Below are 18,283 nucleotides of genomic sequence, written 5' to 3' on the forward strand. Positions count from 1 at the left end.
GCTTTTGATAAAATTTTGTAGTCAGTATTAAGCAGTGAAACAGGACGATAGGCATTTGGGTCTTGTTTTTTTGGAAGCATCCTTGCACAACAAGGTGACAATGCTCTCACGCATGGACGGACAGAGGAGATGTCGTGCCAAGCCCTGATTCAACAGAACTGTCAAAGGCCTCCGAAGAGTAGACCAGAAGCACTTATAAAATTCAGCTGGGAGGCCATCGGAACCGGGAGACTTTCCTGTGTGAAGAGCTTTGACGGCAGCAGTATATTCGTCCACAGAGAACGGAGCTGCACTGAGCTTAATACGTCGTGCGTCCGGCAAAAACGCTCGACCCTCGACGTCGGCAGGCTGCACGGAGTCAAAAAGCGCCATAAAATGATCACGCAGCAGTGATCGAACTCCATCAGGGTGCTCCTGAACCGAACCGTCGGTTGCAACAAGTTGCTCGATGACACTGGGTTGGAGGTAGCGGCCAAGCAAAAGGCGAGAGCAATATGCTTCTCGCGACCAGCGCTCGACAGTCTGTGCTGCCGCAAACTGGTCCCAGAAACGTAACCTCAGAGAGGCTAGCCTCCCTAGCACGTCCTGCATGGCTTGAACATTGCCGGATGGCGCAAAATAGACAGCACTTGCCGGAGGTGCACAAATTCCTCCCGGCTCTCCCTTGCACGCCTAGCTCTCCATTGACGAAAAAGTCTCGCGGCTCCTAATTTGGTCTCTTCCCACCATTCCGGTGAGACTAAAGTGTCAGCGCAGCGATCAACAAGGAACGCTTTGACGTCGTTACGAATTTCTGTGTCTCGCAGTAGCTCGGCACAAAGCCTCCAACAGCCGGATCCGGAGCGAGAACCTCGCAACCCAGTGAGCCAGAGACGCACACCCTCATGATCAGAAAGATCTCCAGAGGGAAGCACATCACATTTCAAAACATGGCTACCCAAACAAGGAGAAACGTACAAACGGTCAAGTCGGCTATGTGCACCCTGAGCATTGCACCACGTGTACTGGTAAACTCCAGGATTTATGTGCGAAAATGCATCTATGAGTCCTAGGCCGCCAACTAATTGCAACAGGCCCTGGTTTACAGGCCTGCTTCCACTCCCATGACCGTCAATAGTGCAATTAAAGTCCCCCGCAATCACAAGGTTTGGGTTACCCACCATGAATATAATCGAGTCCCCTAAAAAATTCCGTACGGTCACCCCGGCGGACCGGAGCGTACAAGTTCACAATTCTGAGAACTGTGCTCGCTGTGTGCTGTGTTGTTGTTGTTGTTGTTGTTACACATAATCTGGCAACACACATAACAACTCGTTTATTTGAAACTGATTTGGGAGGATACAACCTCTCAGTTTACACTGTAGACTCAGTAGCCTATATTGGCGTGTCGGATGGATCATATACTGAAATACAATTTGTTGGAGCACGTTCGTTACATGCGGTGGGGCGCGAAACGTTCGTAACGGTGACGGGAATGCGTTTTTGCAACTAACACCCACGTTTGTAACGAGTCAAAGATATAAGGTAAATTTCTAGCATCCCTCCCTGTCAATACTGTGTTTTTAACTCAGGTTATCGTCTATAATGTGATTACTTGGTGAGCGGAGCTGTGAAACCAGCATATTTTTTCTCTCACGAAAATTTTAATACCATATTCCCAATCCAAATGGGGTGTAAAAAGGTGTATTAGACGGTAAACACCTGTTTCAACACCCCACTTTACACCCGTAATGATCGACATTAGATAAAACGTGGTGTATGTCGATATTACACCCTTAGTAATGCTCTTCTTGCAACCTTTGCGGAATAGAAGATGGTGTTTTTATAAGAATACACCTTATTTGAGCAAATAAATGTGTAAAATGATTTACTGTATATGTCCGCCACCGTCACGAAAGCGTTTCGTTCCTTTGTACTCTCGGAGCGGGTTGGAAATTTTTGGTGTATAGAATTTTGCGACCCCAATGAAGGCATTTGAGGGACGTTTGGCATTGGCAGTTCCGTGGGACTGCCTGTGTCCTTCAGCAAGGCGGAGGTCGCACCTGTTCTTCGTTTTTGGTGTGATGCAATGTTGCTTTTGTAATTTTATGCAGCGTGGATCTATGAGACCAGTCAAAATGAAAACGCAAAAAGAAGAGAGAAGTAATATGAGTGGTGGATATTAAACCGGATAATACTTTATAATTACACGGACTCCCCGTTGGTTGGCATTATCGCAGAAATATTGGCAATATTGGCGTAAAATGGGCTTTTCAATATGGGCAGCCCATATTGGACTAATATTGGCAATCTTGGCAGCCCATATTGGTCCAATATTGGACCAATATTGGCATGCTGCTTGGGTAAGTTGACTTACCTTTCTTGTACTTAAGCAAACATTAAACGTGTAATGAAACGCACGTTTGTCATCCTTGTCAACGGCGAGGTTGCAGCGCAGACAACGGGCGAGAGAGCCTGAAGGAATGCATCAAGGTATATGTAAAAAGGTAGAGACACTCCCATAAGGCCCTGCGTCTTCAAATCTACGCAGTCTTTTGACGGTCAGGGCCATCCATCCGTTGTGCGGACAACTACAATTGCGACGTCACTCATGACATCCGGTGACGTCACAACGACCGTCAGCTGTGACGTCGGTTCAAGTGCTTCCGTTTGCTTCCCTTTCCGCCGTCACCCCTCACGCGCATCGTTTTACGGGTTCCATCGCGACGTCGAACAGTTGTTCGAAGATGGATGGGTCGCCTGTTTGACCATGGAAGTATCCCTCTGAAGAGAGCAATGCAATACAAGACAAAGAAAACTTCATGTAACAGTGCACTGCCAACCGTTTAATGACAAATCACCCATAGTAACATATGACAACTCGTGCGAACATTGAGATGTTTGTGTGTGGTAGCCTGACGTTTACAGGATCCGCAATCAGCATGTACAACGCTATGCACAGTACAAGACATGGTGTGGTGCACTTATGACCTCATAAGGGTCCTGCCCAAGTTTGGGTTACAGGAAACCTTTCAAAGAAGCTAGTCCATTCCACCATCACACGTCACTGCAACACAAGTCTACAATCTGTGGGAGTGCACTATGAAATATATGCCACTGGTATGAGATGGTACCACAGGCAATAACTCTCAATATACAACCTGTATATCACCTGTAACTTTCACATGCTGATCACAAGTGAAAATAGGGACACAACAAGGCGGCACGTGAAAGGGCATGGAGGGTTACTTCATCTGGTACATCTGTCATAATGCTGCATGGATTGCTCCACCTTTTTAAAAAGTGTTGAGTAGATCAAGGTAGCAATTCTCAGACACTGAGGGAGGGCAAAAAGTAGCAAGTGTGCATGTACATGGTGCATGCATATGACAGTCAACCTGAGACATTCAAAATAACACAATGCAAAGCAGAAAAGGCATAATGTAAGGCGTAAAGCAGTCCGCACACAGACAGGTTTTCTGAGCTCCCCAGGAGCATTTACGTGGTCTTCATGTGCACCGAGTCAAATTATGAAAAAGGTTAAACCAGCTTCAGGTTATGCCATTTTCTCACGTCGATGTACCTCTACTATTATGCGATGGTGATGATCCCGGAGGGGTAAGGTTGGTGACCCTGTGCTCCCTGTATAACCTTCTGTCCCCGCAGTTTCATCACAGACGAGCCTGCTGGGCGCCAAGATGATGGCATGTTTTCTGCTGTCCTCCCCAATGCTTCTGCTTTACGCTATATGGTGTCAACCTACATCTGTACAACAATACATGCATCTGCTTTACTCCTTTCGTGGTCATGCTGATATAAGGACAGAGACACAGAAAACATTGCTCAGTTCTGTTTTTGTTTACACCATACTTACCAGCACTATATGAAGAGCATCTATATGTCGGGACTGCATCCCACCTGAGCCTTCCTGTGCGTAAAAGTGCAGTCTGTGCAAAGTGTTGTGCACAGAGCAATGCGGGGTGCCAAAGAAACAGAACAGCTCCGGAGCTTCACGTCACAAAATTCCAGCCATGCCACCACCTGTTAAATAGTTCCCATAGCAAGTAGCTGTTACACAAAAATGTATGCAAGATAATATACAAGAACTGGCGGGTATCCCAGGCATGCATCAGACTGTGAAACACGAAGCCCCACAGTTCACTGCAACACCGTGTTCAAATGCAATCAGAAGCAAGCAAGAAAGCCAGCCCATACTCATGCCCCAAGTGCCCACCTGACAAACCACATAACTCCAGTATCCATCCAAATATGAGAAGAAGCAGAAATTATGCGACAAGCTCGTGCCTCTGCGTGAGGTGGTGTGGTGCACACCGTTCAAATTCGCGCGCCCAATATCAGAAACAGCGAGGCACGTGCTTAATATTTTGAGTGTTTACCACCTCAGTTGACGTTTACCAATGCGGACAGATGTTCACTCATCAACAGCGCAGAAAATGACACAATATCATTTACGCACCAGCAAACTATCTCATGTGGTTGTTGGACAGTTTTTTTTTTTTTTTTTTTCGGTCTATAGGCATCGCGTCATATCCAATGCTAATCAGTTGAAGTGTGCGTAGATGAGAAGTCTGTTGCTAGCGTTCCGTGCTAACCTAGCCTCAGTCACGACAGATGCAGTCTACGTGGACTCTCTCAACACATGGAATATGTATTCGCCAGACCTATATGACCTAACCTCAGTCACGACGGATGCTCAGTCAAACGCAGAGAGAGGGAGAGGGGGAAAAATTCCATACGATCGGATTCGAACTGCGGAACCCCACTTTTACAGCCAGGAGCTCAACCCATTACTCCATAACCGCTCCACTGAGAGGCGACGTACTTTGAACGGAACACTAACTGCAGTGATTCGGCTTCCGTCTAGACGGAACGCTAGACACTTCGAAATGGGCATAACCGCAGACGCATGTATGTGCACTTCTTCTCTGCGCTTCTCGAAACAACAATGCTTCTTCAGGTGCTCACCTGGTAGGATCCTTAAGAAAAGGGTAAAAAGCGTGTACCTGGACATCGCTCACGCATTTACCGGGGCTCGCAATAGGGAATATTCTATGTTCAGCTTCTCTACTACACGTTCAGCTTACCTTCAAATCCCCGGGTGTTATTGTATGATATAGCAATAAATACACGCCAAAAATGCGAAGCAGTCCGTGCGGCACAACAAATGGAGAAACTTGAACGGCACACGCCCAGCTCCCGGTGAGCAGCGGGATGCGGAAACTCGCTTACGCTGCATGACTTTGACGTACGCATCGAGCAGGCAAGGAGGTACTTTTTACTATATTGAATAACCGAGCAAGTATTTAGTTCACACCTAACTTATTTCATCGATGTAAAAAAGAAAAGTTGCTTACGTTCGTATTTGTCCTCTTAAGAGCCAGGTTCACTTGCGCATCAAAATGCCAGGGTTGCCGGGTCAGATTTCGTATTTTTTTCCCGCCTTCGCTACGTTTTTAGATTTACGTTGGTGAACTCATTAGCCATGTGAACAAAATAGTGAACGGTGTGTGCGTATAGATATGCTTCGATGGCGGTGAGTTGTCGGTTTAATGCATCTTGTCTTGTTGCGTCTTATTGCATCATACTTAAGAGCGTGTATTGAAAGTGTATCTTTTGTGATTAACTTGTTGCGATTAGCAGAAAGTCTTCCCTTGTTGTTGTTATTATTCTTGTCCGTGCATGCCCAAACATGTTAGTTATTCCCTTGTTGCTGTTCTCATCAGCGCATGCCCGCAAGTGTTCGTGACGGTGAATATCCCGTGTGCGCCTGTTTTCGCGCGTGTTTTCCCCTCCATAGCACATTTTCCCCCATAGAGTTAATATAAGAAGACTCTAGGGAACGTACTTGGCGCGCCGTCAATGGGATTCTCCTATTCGCGAGCGTGATCGTCCGGGCGCAGCCATCCGTTCGTCATGGACAGTGTTAGTGGACGAATTTCAGCCCCCTAACTACAGCAGAGCTGCTCCATTTGTTGCCAACCCTGTGCAGTCACGTGGGATGACAAAGAGTGGAAGGAGCCGGCGAAGGCATGACGTCCACCGTAGGAAGCGAGGTCAGTCGTGTAATTGAGTTGAGTACGCACCAGGAACGCGCGAATCTTCGGGGAATGCGCAGAATTGAGTAGTGCTATCGGAATCACAAGGTAAATGCTGTTATATCAAACATGAATCATACCTTATCTATGAGATTACCTGCGACACCGGCAACCCTTTGTTTTTCGGATGAAGACATTTACCGCCTATGACGTGTTGAAGTGGCGTTTGTATGCTTTGCGAGTGAAATCAATACACCGTTGCACATCGTAACGAATGTAGGCCTGTATTTCCGAAGGCAACAGAATTCCAAAGATGAGTACGCACAGTAAATCGCCATTTTCATGCTGCTCTGCGAACCAACGGGAACCGGAAATGGCAAAAACGAAACCACGGCCAACGGAAGGCAACACCTTCCATGACCAAGGATGGCAGCTCCCGTAAGGTCACGCTTTTTTGAGCGAGTCCGACCCCCTGTTTTTTCCACGGAAGTCGCCGTGATGACGACGGTGCTGCCACCTGATGTGATGCTTTGCAACCCGTGATGGCGGTCGCGCTCATGGCCTGATGCAGTTACAGAACATGGACTGCCTCATTAATAAATTGTAGCGACTTATATTATTAAATAAGTTGAGAAAGTGGAGTTCTGCGAATGTGCGCTTCTTTTCATGTCTCTCATTATAGAAAATGACGAACTTTTACGATAATTTGACTCCTCCTGAATTAGTCCTCTCTTCTCTCATGGGAATGAATGGTAATTGAATTTGTCTATTGAAAATTCTATTCTACGCGCGTTGTTATTCATGTGTGAGTTAAAGGAAAAATAAAAAAAAAGGTGGGGTGGGGGTTGAAAAATTGGTGGTGGGAGAGGGGTTAAGACAGAAGGGAATATCACATTACTCGTTAAGTCATATTATTTGCTTGCTACTATCATTCACGAATAAAGGCCTATCCACAAGTTCGTGAACGCCACGATTTGCATGTGGTACAGAGGCAATATGAAGCGTGTTCGGCTCTAGTGTGACTTTATGATGCCTTGTGCTATAGAGAACATGTATTTAGGCTCCTGTATAATATATTTATGTGTCAAGCTGGAATCCAAATATTTGCATAATGTAAAACCCCGAGACTAGGGAACACGAAAGGACAGACACAACACGAAGTCTTCGAGTTGTGTCTGTCCTTTCGTGTTCCGTAGTCCCGGGGTTTTACATTATGCATCATCTTCACCAGCTCGCTTGCTTCCTAGCCACTTTTTCATTGTCCAAATACTTGCCTTGCTCCCATGTCACTTTTCGTCCCTATGTTCTCTCGCCATCAAAGTGTATTGCACATGAAACAGTTTTGGGAGGTACTATGGCTGCAGAACTTTGCAACTTCCTCTTTTTTCTTTTTTGAGAAGCTGAGACGAGAGTTCAGTCTCAATGCAGCAGAACTTGTCGGGAGATGTACTCAATTTTGCCTTCTTCCAAGACTCATAGCAATTGGTCAGCAGTTTTACTGCAATATTCCGTTATGTTACGGTCCTGTAGAAAAAAAAAATAAGAAAAAAGAAACAGTGAAGACACCCTGACGGCGTCTGTCTTCCCGATCTCTCACTGCGTAGTGTGTTTGTAAAGCTGCACACAGGTGGCACAGCATCGAAAAGAACAGGATTACGGCGTTCCACGTTTTTGTAGTTTTTGTAGTGGGTTTCGTTCACGAAGCACATAGGCACATATACAACAAAAAATGGCGAGAAGGTGTAGATCGTGTTTGTAAGAAACATGGTTGCAAACGCGAAGAAACACGGACGGACAAAGGACCCCTTCCTGATTCTTCAAAACAACAACGGAAATGTTCGAGCGTGACGTTCCATAAAGATTACATTAGGTTAAATATTGTTTTACTTTTAGTTATCTTCTACCGTGCAATAACGCAGACAAAAAATTGTCATGAATCTTTAGACAAATGGCTATCCATGTGCAATGACTAGGGTCGGAGAAGCCAGTCTTCTATTTTTAATGTGCCATCCAAACGTGTAATAATGATTGCTTGACTAATCCTGCATGCTCATCTACCCTTGCAGGAAATGTGGTCAGGGTTGTTATGACTACTGTCCTTTTGTGATCTTGTAATGCGTCTCATCGTTACAGGTTGTGTATCACTTCAGAGAAAGGTTCCATGGCTGTGAAGTCAAACTCAAGGTCATAGGAACACGTATCGTAAGTGTTGTTGTATCAGGCCAACGTTCTAATACCAGGCACTAATGATAATCTCTCATTTCAGTTTACCGCTCAGGAAGAAGAATTATACCTGCCCAAAGTTGTGAAAGACGGGCAGATAAGTGTTCATTTGGAAAATGTAACATTCGAGGAATTTTTTGCCCTGAATCCCGAAGTGGACGCGGCGGATATCGTGGTTTTTCTCACGGGGTAAGCTTGCCATAGAATATTTCAACCTCATCGCCCGTTTCAAGAGTGTTTCGGACCTACGAAATCAAAAAGTGCCCATAGCACCTCGGTCATTCCACGCGAAAGGATCCAATGAGTGCGCTCAACCTACCACCATTCGAGCCGAAACAAATTGTGGCACATCCTGCGTATCTATAATATCACGTGACAAAATATTTATGTTCTAGTGGTAGCCGTTGTCGCTCCAGGCGCCGTTAAAGAGTGAGTTCCTTCTAAAAACCACGAATCGCCCGAAGCTTTGTTGATATGCTCCGGGATCTCCTACAGGCTCGGGGTTTGTTTTAAATTGTAGAAGGTGGTCTCTTTTATAATCGCAGCGAAATTCCCCCTTTTTACCTTCCCCCGTCATTGCCTGCGCCTGATGGGTCAGCTGAATTTTCGTCAATATTTTTTTCGCTGGTAGCTCTCGTCATACTGCTCAGGTACAAAAATCGCAGAACTGAGGGTGTAGTTAATAATGTATTAGAAATTGGTAAAGTAGCCATTCTTAGTTAAATCTTCAATGTTCAGAGGCAAAATTCGGAATGTGGATGTCGGTTTGGAACAATATAGTTTGCGTCATTGTATGCGATGGACTTTACCGTACAACATATAAAGAAAATATCGAGGGTACTTTTTGATAAGCGCGAGGGAAAAAAAAAGTTTGCCGACGGATACATCGCCACTGCGCTGGGCCACTTTGACTTTGAGCTGGGGCACCTTGGGGCCGAGGGAGCATGGCTCCAATGGTGCGTCGCATTCCCTGTAATCGAAGGCAATCAACCCACAAGTGCACACAAGTACATCAAGACACAGGGAATAAAAACGGTGACCAGACGGTGAATGTTACACATCCGCCCCTCGCTGCGTTGAGACTTCTCGTTTTTGTCTGTGACCTTTCATTAGCGTTGTCGTTGCCTCTGAGCCCACCATGTGTCATCTTTGATAGAACAGCCCACACAAGCCACGCATACACTGCCCTCCTATCCTTGCCTTCAGGTAATCTGGCTCACATGCGGGCAAAAGAAACCTACCTGACGGGACTGAAGAGCAGGGAAGGATAACGGACGTATTTTGGTTACCGATTCCATTTTCGTTACTGTTATATTTTCGTTTCCGTTATCCCCTTTCTGGTACCGCCCTTTCAATTTCGTTTCCATTACGTTTCCGTTACTGTTTCCGGTAATCGAACAGTTGTTACAGAGCTGCGTGGGGGAGACATCCCGGCCGGCTCTATATCAGCACCCTGTTTTGCCCAAGTGCTGCTTAGGTGTCACGCGTACAGACTGCGCAAGTAATTTTACGTCGTTGGGATGCGCACATCCTGCAAGATAAAAAAAAAGTAGGAACATGTCTTCAGTCACTCGGAGTCCAGAAACTCAAGATGGGCGTAACCTTCATCCAATGTCGCATTCATAAGCGGACGCTCTCAGTAGTAATGATACTGCGATGGCCACGGTGAAATGAAAAGAAAAGAAAAGTACAAAATAAGTAACTAAAAATCGTAGCCTGTTATCCTGGGGCTATGGTGGAGTACAGTCATGTGTTGATGTCATGGAGTTACGAGGACTGGGACGAGGTAAGCGACGTTGTGCACCCTCGAGATCCAATATTGCGCTTTCTTTCCATGCTCTCGTGTAGTATTTAGAGCCTTACTGGGAATGGAGTCATAAAAACAAAAACACACTGAAACAAAAATGAAAAGTCACTCATATGTCATCCCACAACAGGTATAGCCATTACCCGAATTCAATACCGGACGATAAATTCGTTTCCGTTTCTGTTTCCAGTAATGGAGGACCGTGGTATGCGTTTCCGTTTCCTTTATCGTTATCAACTCCAATTTAGGTATATACTGTTTCTGTTTCCGTTACCATTACCGTCATATCCTTCCCTGCTGCACATATCATCCGAGCTTCCTGATGGTCTCGCTTCGTGCAACGTGCACAGACTGATGGACGACCGCGAGGCTGAATATTAAATTTGTACTCGACGCGTTGCGTCCAGCCTTAGCGACGCCTTAGCGAGACGCAGACCAAGGTAAATATAAATGGTAGCGAAGGCGGGAAAAATACGAAATATGTGTTAGCAACCCTGAGCCCTTCATGATACACATGCGAGCGTCATTGTTGAGTGGCAAACTACGAAGGTAAACAAAAATAATTTAATCGGAGGCGCGAATAATGTCTGTACTAATACAATATGCATGTTTTTAATGAATTCGCGCGGTCTGCCAGTAATACGTAAGATTATAGACAGAGCCGAGTACTCTTCCGGTTCCTGTCGCTCTCCATGTTGTTAGCTATGAGTTTGCTGCAGGCTCCGACAGCTGCCCATAGTTTGAGATAATTCACACAACACTGGGCACACGACCAATGACGTTGTAGAAATTATGCAATGCCAGTCGGCCAATCAGGAGCCTTAACTTTGGCTGACCTTTCGACCGGTTCTGGCTACCATCGACTTCTACCGGATTTCACCGCCTACCGCCGTTACCCGATATTCAAAATAACTGAAAGGGACTCTGACCAGAAGTTCGACAAATCTTTCGTTTGCATCTATTACGAAGGTATAATATGCCTCCAAGCCACACGCGAAATATTTTGGCTGTGCGCGGCGGCAAAGTTTGCCAAAAGGCGAGCTGAAAACTGGCTTCGCTTTTCCTCCTCAACTCGCGCAATCGGGGCCGAAATCTAGCCTCTTTGTAGTGGACATCCTCCAATTTCCGTGTGCGTGACGAAAGCACGAGGTCCACGTTTCATTGGGCGCCCGGACCGGAAGTTCTGTTGTTAGTGAGTTTGTGAGAGCGCCGTCATCCGTCCGGAAAGCGATCTTCAATATGGACGTCGAAGGAAGAAATGCGGAGACTTCGAGCCCGGAACTTCTTTCTGACCTTTCTGCGATCGAGAAGAAAATTCCGCGTGCTGAACAGCTCGGTATAGGCTTTCGAAACGTCGCCGATGCCGCGAATGCGAGACGAAGTTAGAGCTCTACGAACATCGGTCACAGATGGAGCAAACAGCATGAGTCGCCTGTCTTCAGGTAAGCGATGAGCTTTTTAACGCACACTGTGATCGAACACGTAAACGTTCTCTGAAATTTCGTGTTCTGATATTTAATACGCACTTGCTGTTCATGGTGCCGGTGTGGCTGGTGTGTCATAATGCCGAAGGAGACCGAATGCTTGTGCTGCCAGGAGCTCCAAAACACTGCCAATTGACTGCAGTATTAGTGCATTACAACCCACGAAGATTTCCAACTTCTATGCTTCAATATGGCTGTCCTGAAGGTCGCATATTGAACTCCGTGGGCAGCGCGAACCTATGAGCGACTATTCGAAGGTAAGTCACATGTGTCCATGTCGAACGATGTTAAAATTTGGGCGCCCAAAACTGGTTTGGTCCTGCATTAAACCCGTTAAAAACTCCAGTACAGTGCGCAGCACGTAAAAAAACTGTACAGTACACAAACCTGAACTGGCGAAAACCAATAGAGGCAAATTTGTAATTGTCAGTGTGCTGTGTCCTGAGTCACGTTTTTATGTATTGCCCTGTGCATAAGGTTTTAGCGTAGGCTTTTAGCGATATTGAGTGTTCTTGATTGTCGATTCAGTGAAAAGTAAAACAATGTTGGTTTCTAAAAGAACACAGCATGTGTAGTAATGTACAGGGTGTGGGCAGGTAAACTGCAGTTGCTCTCAGGTACATGTAGAAATGACACCGCACACACACTGTACTGTAACCGGTTACCTATTTGCCTAAACTATATTTTATGTACATCTGTGTAGACGATGCAGATACACTGGGTATCGCAAGTTTGCAAGGTGAGTATGGCACAAGCTTGGGAAAAACAAGAGCATGGTCATCCCAGCCTGTGCAGTGAAGAGGGTCTGGCAAGCCTTTCCCACAGAAAATGCCACAGGCTTCAAGTACCCAAGATTCTAACTGGAGGTACCTCTTCGCACAGCTCGTCTATAGCATTTAAAATAATTCAGCATCTGTATTTGGGATGATTTATAGCTCTCAGGATGAGTTCATGAGTTCAATATGTTGTGTTGAAACACAACTCTAGCCCTTTTTAATGAGTCTTGCGGAACGATAGATAAGCACTCCTTTCGTGACATTGTGTACCATTGCTACAGTGAACAATTTCTTGAGCAAGACTGATGAACGAACGAAAAACAGAGTCTGTCTTCCAAATATGTATGTTCCTTGTAACTTCCGTATTTGTTAAGTGACCCATGTTAATGTCCCCCCTCATGTAATGCCTGTGAGGGCCTTTGAGATATATTTATAAATAAATAAATATCAAAACCGGAAAAAGATGTAACACCTATCCTCTCTTTGTGTGAATGATACATAAACATTCTCAGAAGATCCATGACTTGAAAACCCGAGACGAGGTAGGGACGATAACAGACAAACACAAACACGGTCTCAGATCCCACGGTCTCAGAGACCGTGTTTGTGTTTGTCTGTTATCGTCCCTACCTCGTCTCGGGTTTTCAAGTCATGGATCGTCACCACCAGCTCACTTGCTACCTAACTTTCCTTTCGTTATCATTCTCAGAAGATTTGTACATAGTCACACTTTGCCTCATTTTGCCTAAAGCCTAGTTCCACCTGTTACATCATCTCCAATCCCCAAAGCAGTACAAGGCTAAAGTAATCAGCTACTACATAAAAAGGAGGAGGGGGAGGAAAACAAAAGCTGGCACATCTAAAAATCGAAGAAACCCTGGTGCTTTCACGGGGCTACTCACGGCTCAGTCCTGGAGCAGATCCCGATGGAAAACAGGTTTTCTGAACAAGAGAGAAACTGATGTTCTGAGGCTGGAACAGCTTTTCTGAGCCTCAGTGATAGATTCCCTTGATTGCACTGACTGTGAGGAACAACTCATTGGCTTGGTGGCAAGTGGGCTTGCCTCTGATTGTACAATTTGGGATAAAGGGAGCAAGGAACATCTCTCTACGGTCTTAAGAAGGATATCAACATTACCTGTCAAGGTACAGCATTTCATGTTGCTTTCAGTAAGTACAACACTCCTCATAGCAGTTACCATTCGTGTTGGGAAAGCATGCTGAAGTTAGCTCAGGCAGTGCATCCAGAACTGTGAATCAGGTTCATAGAGAGCACCTGGTGAGAGGGACAGCAACAGCGTCCAGTAAAGACTCTCCAGGAATTTTTTGCAGGTTTGGGGGTCACACCTTTTAATAGTGTTGATGGAGAGCAGGGTGTGTGAAACACTGACCTCTGGTAGATGAATTCTTGTTATTTATAACCAGGTACCCATGTTCTAGTAATCTAGAAAAAGCCTTGGCTCAATTGGAGGAAATTGCTAATGAATCTTGAGTGTCCTTTGTGGAAACAGGTAGTGACTGCCTTTCTATCCACCCTTCTTGGTTGCCCTAGCAGAAGCAAATATGTAATGCTGTACACCATATCTGATGCTAGCACACTAATTGCGTTGAGTGTTCTCAGGCTTCTGAAATGGAGCTACCTCGTACATATGCTGTACCATGTCGGCAAGAACATAAATCAGACTGCCTTTACTTTTTACATTGTCGTCAGTGCTTCATGTGACTGCAAGAATGGCACCCCCAAAATGATAGGCAATGAGAATGGTTTCTGCAATTTATTGAGCTTTGTAAAAGAACAACTTTATTTGAAAATATATTCCAAAAGCCGGGTGACGACCTCATAATGCAGCGTCCTTTACTGCAAACACCGCTCAACACAACGATTAAGAACAGAGCGTAAACGTTTTGCCGCCTATCCAGGTGGCATCATCAGTACAACAAAGGCCAAAGACGAGCACATCAGCCTATCTAAGAGGGCATCATACACATCCGATAGGGGGCCACGGTTTGTATTACAGGCTGAAGCATCACGCCTGATAAAGCAGGATTCTAAGAACTTTCTAGGGCCCCATCGCTAGTCATGTGCAAAGGTTACTGCACCATCAAAATATATGTCCCTTAGGACAGCAATGGTAGATTAATTCGGTCTTGGTTAGTTAAGCTAAGCACTAGTAGCCCTGGCAACATCCCTTGTGTGCTCTTTTAGTCTTGTCCCGCGTCTTTTGTCTATCTCGCCAATGTAGGTTGCATCACATTCTATGCACTCAACTTGATATGCACAGTCAAAATGCCTGATGGGCACAGTGCCCTCCAAATAGCGTATGAAATACGTTGGATGAAAGGAATGCGCACCACCGATTTGATTCCTTTGATGTTGTTTTTGATTGTTCTCTGTTGTAGGGATGATGTCAACTGGATAGGCAATGAAACGTTTACTCTATTCTTAATTGTTGTGTTAAGCCGGTGTTCTCAGTAAAGGATTTTACATTATGAACTTTGTTTGAATGATGATTAGTGGCCCTGATGATTAGTACCCTGGGCCACTACTCTAACAATTGCTTGGGGTAGAGTGGCGAAATGGAATAACGAGCCTTGTAATCAATGTACTTGGAAATATATTTATTTATCTCTCATAGGTTGAAAAACCCAGTGTGGGCTTACATAACGGAGGGGCATGTAATCACACAAGACCGATCACCAAAAGGCCTTGCTTTTGACTAGATTAAAATGTGAAGCGATTGTAAATAACAAATGCTGCATGGTGGCGATATGATAGGTTCTCCTCGCGAGGTGTCGCAACGGTTACGGTTAGTTGAGAAACTGCATATCCAGTTAGCAGGATCAAATTTTAATTAGGCTACTTTGGCCAACACGCGAGCATACAGCACAGTGTCAAAAGCCCTTACAAAATAAAAAAATACTACATCTACGTGGACCACGTTTCCGAAAACGAAAACAAACTTCACGGTGACTATTCTTCTGAAATGAGCAATTCCAGGATGACAGCAAAAAATATATTTCGCCATATCATTATATTCACCTGGCACTTCAATTGAGTAATGGCAGTTGAAGATGATGATGATTCAATTTAATGGCACATAAGCAACTCGGGCTATAGTGCGCCAAAACCATGGTAAAACTGTGACTTGTTAAATATCAGACGATTATACTAAAATAATATACTTTGTTGGTTGGTAAATTGAAATATAGACAAAAACATGATATGATAAAAATAAGCAATTGAAGAAAAGGCAATTGTTGGCTTTGTGTGACTGATGTCGAGTTTGCCACACTACGTGTTGAATAATAATGTACGCTGATATGCTGTAGCATATAAAGTACAATCATACACACGCTCAATATGTGGTGGATATGTGAAACCAATATACACATACTTACATTTCAAACTTTCTTGAAAAAGGCAGTCCAAGTCTGTCGAATTTGCCAGACTCTATACAAAGCCAGTAAGCACAGTGTGGAAAGACTGTTTCATCTTTCGAAAGCGGAGGTGCAGCTACCACGACGCTTCCCCATCTCAATGCTTCGGAGCGGCATAGCCTAGTAAGAAGCCATCAGAAGGATCTCATAAAGATGACTTGGTTGAAAAAGTGGAGGGTTCTGTGGGATACGTAAGAAAGCATACGCGTTACACAACAGCTACGAGAATGATCGACTGCACTTGCATGGTTTTCAGTACGTAGACTTGGATCTGAAAAATAAATCTGCTAACCTTGTTGAAACTACTTTTCCGTCAGGACCACACGAGAACACACTTGGTTTCTTTAGTTGAAGGTATCATCAGGTCCCCATGCTCCTTTGAGATGCAGCAGACAGAATTTCGCTGAGGCGAGTGACTGCCGTTGCGGTTCGTCGCTTCGCAGCAGATCAAGAACAGTACACCGCAACGATAGGTGAAACGTTCAGAATATGGCGACCAACTCCAACACCAACCCAATGACCCGAACAAAGAGGATGAACCGGGAGTCACACAAGTTCGCAGTTCGCAAGCTCGGCATACGGCGTCCATTACAGCTGACCGGATACGGAAGCATATATGGAACGCGTGTACAGATTGAAAAGAAAATCGTAGAAACTGTTGCAGGTGATAAATGCAGGGTATATTTTTCTTTTTGAGGCTCTGTAATAAAAACATATTAACATAGAAACGCCATTTCATGAAGAAAATTGACAGGTATTGCGTGACCACGTGACGCGTTTGAGCCAATTGTGGGTGTCGCGAGTGGCCCCCGTGTTGACGTCATCTTGATGGTGGGCCGGGGTGGATATTCTATATAAACGTATGTTTTCTCGGTTTGACGCTAGGCGTGTTGCACTCGGATGAAGTCGAATGTTTAAAATTCGAGTTTAGAGAAACCGCGGGGTTTTAATGCATGAATGTTCGCATGGAGAGTCCTTGTTGGGTGCTTTATCGACTGCAAGTACGAAAGAGCTCCCACAGTTTCTGGTCAGAGTCCCTTGAAGCTTGTTTCGGCTAAAATAAATATTTATTTGACACAAAGCACCGATTCAAATATCTGATACATGTGTGCACTGTGAATACAAAGTCCACTGTGTTGCTGACGCCAGGTGGATCAAGCTGCCGTAAAATCAGCGTCAAATAGCGGAGGCTGCCATCTTGTAGAACGCAGTTGCCAGACCCGGAAACCCGAAGTTCGCCAGTTACGGCGGAAAAAAAAAAACGCCGCTGTTGTCTCTTTGTCATATTTGCTTAAGCAAACGCATTTCTTGAAAAATTATGCAGCAAACATGTAAAAGTTAGTAATAACTAACCCATGTTGCCTTGGACATTCTTGGCGATTGTTGTAACGCTCGCTTTGTAACGCATATACAAGCTAGAATGATAGTTTCGCTTTCGTGGTTGCGTGTTTTCGCGTGCTACATATCTATCATATGCAGGCACATCTGGAACTACATGTTGAGCCAAAGTCTGTCTGAATTTTTTTTTATATGTTTGTAAAGGAGGGGGAGGATGGAACGTTCAACACACCGCATTATAATACTGCTAAGGTTGATGAATGCAGACGAAATGTGATCAGATCAGAAAAGATCACGAAATGTGACCACACCTCGATGGCAGAATCCTGATGTGAAGCCTCCATGGACCAGAGGAGATCCCGATCCTATCGTGATTACTGAAGCAGCTCAGTTCTAAAATGGAGCAGTGACGAACTCTCACCCTCTTCCTGCACCAAAACGAGTAGCCTACACTAAGCGTATATTGGTATGATGGTTGACCACAGTGGGAACAGCATACTTCTGCTTCTGGAAAGCAGTCTCAATATAGCTTATCCCTTCTTATTGGAGAAAATCTTCTTCACTGTGATGAGCATACATACAGGCAAAGCCCATATGTTGCTTTGCAACCACTTGTCATCTGTGCATTTTAGATTTTCGTATAGAGACAACGCTTTGGAAGTGCACAAGTGAGATATTTTAGTGAAGGCACAATTCCTCGGAACGACGTGCCAGTCAAACACAGGTAACGATCATGGTACATGACAGAGCTCATGCCAGATATGTTGTACATGTCCATACATAAACAAATTTTACTTCAAGGCAATAAGTAGTTACGTCCAGCACAGTAATGCCACTATGTGTGCACACATTTTGTGTACGCAATGACGCAAAAGCAACATATGGGTGGGTGAATATGAATTTCGCAGATATTAGTAACGTGTAATACAAACCATTTACTTATCTTTTATAGCTGCACAGATTTCTTAATTGTATGAATGCCTCAACTCATGTGAAAGCGAAGCAAACAAATTTTGTTAAGAAATCTGTAATCAGTGATCTACAACAAAGTAAACTTCATTTGTACATATGTTTTGTTAACGTAATCACTGTTTCACATCTTACGTCTAATATAGTTAAAAGCGATAAAACCCCCTGCGCAGGAAAAGATGAGAACGGAACACAGAAAAGATGAGGACACTA

The 18,283-nt window shown here is 44.7% G+C and overlaps 1 protein-coding gene across 3 annotated transcripts in view; it reads left to right on the top strand.

The window, feature by feature from the left end:
- The window catches only part of LOC135375311 (uncharacterized), a 136,205-nt gene that overhangs the window by 23,332 nt on the left and 94,590 nt on the right, over positions 1 to 18,283 (top strand). For all 3 annotated transcript variants that reach the window (XM_064608052.1, XM_064608053.1, XM_064608051.1), the window contains exons 3-4: positions 8,169 to 8,237; positions 8,302 to 8,447. In XM_064608052.1, coding sequence (XP_064464122.1) covers positions 8,169 to 8,237; positions 8,302 to 8,447 — 215 coding nt within the window. The remainder of the gene's footprint in view (positions 1 to 8,168; positions 8,238 to 8,301; positions 8,448 to 18,283) is intronic.

Source organism: Ornithodoros turicata, unplaced genomic scaffold (assembly GCF_037126465.1).
Source record: "Ornithodoros turicata isolate Travis unplaced genomic scaffold, ASM3712646v1 ctg00000850.1, whole genome shotgun sequence".
In the NCBI taxonomy this organism is placed as follows: Eukaryota; Metazoa; Arthropoda; class Arachnida; order Ixodida; family Argasidae; genus Ornithodoros; species Ornithodoros turicata.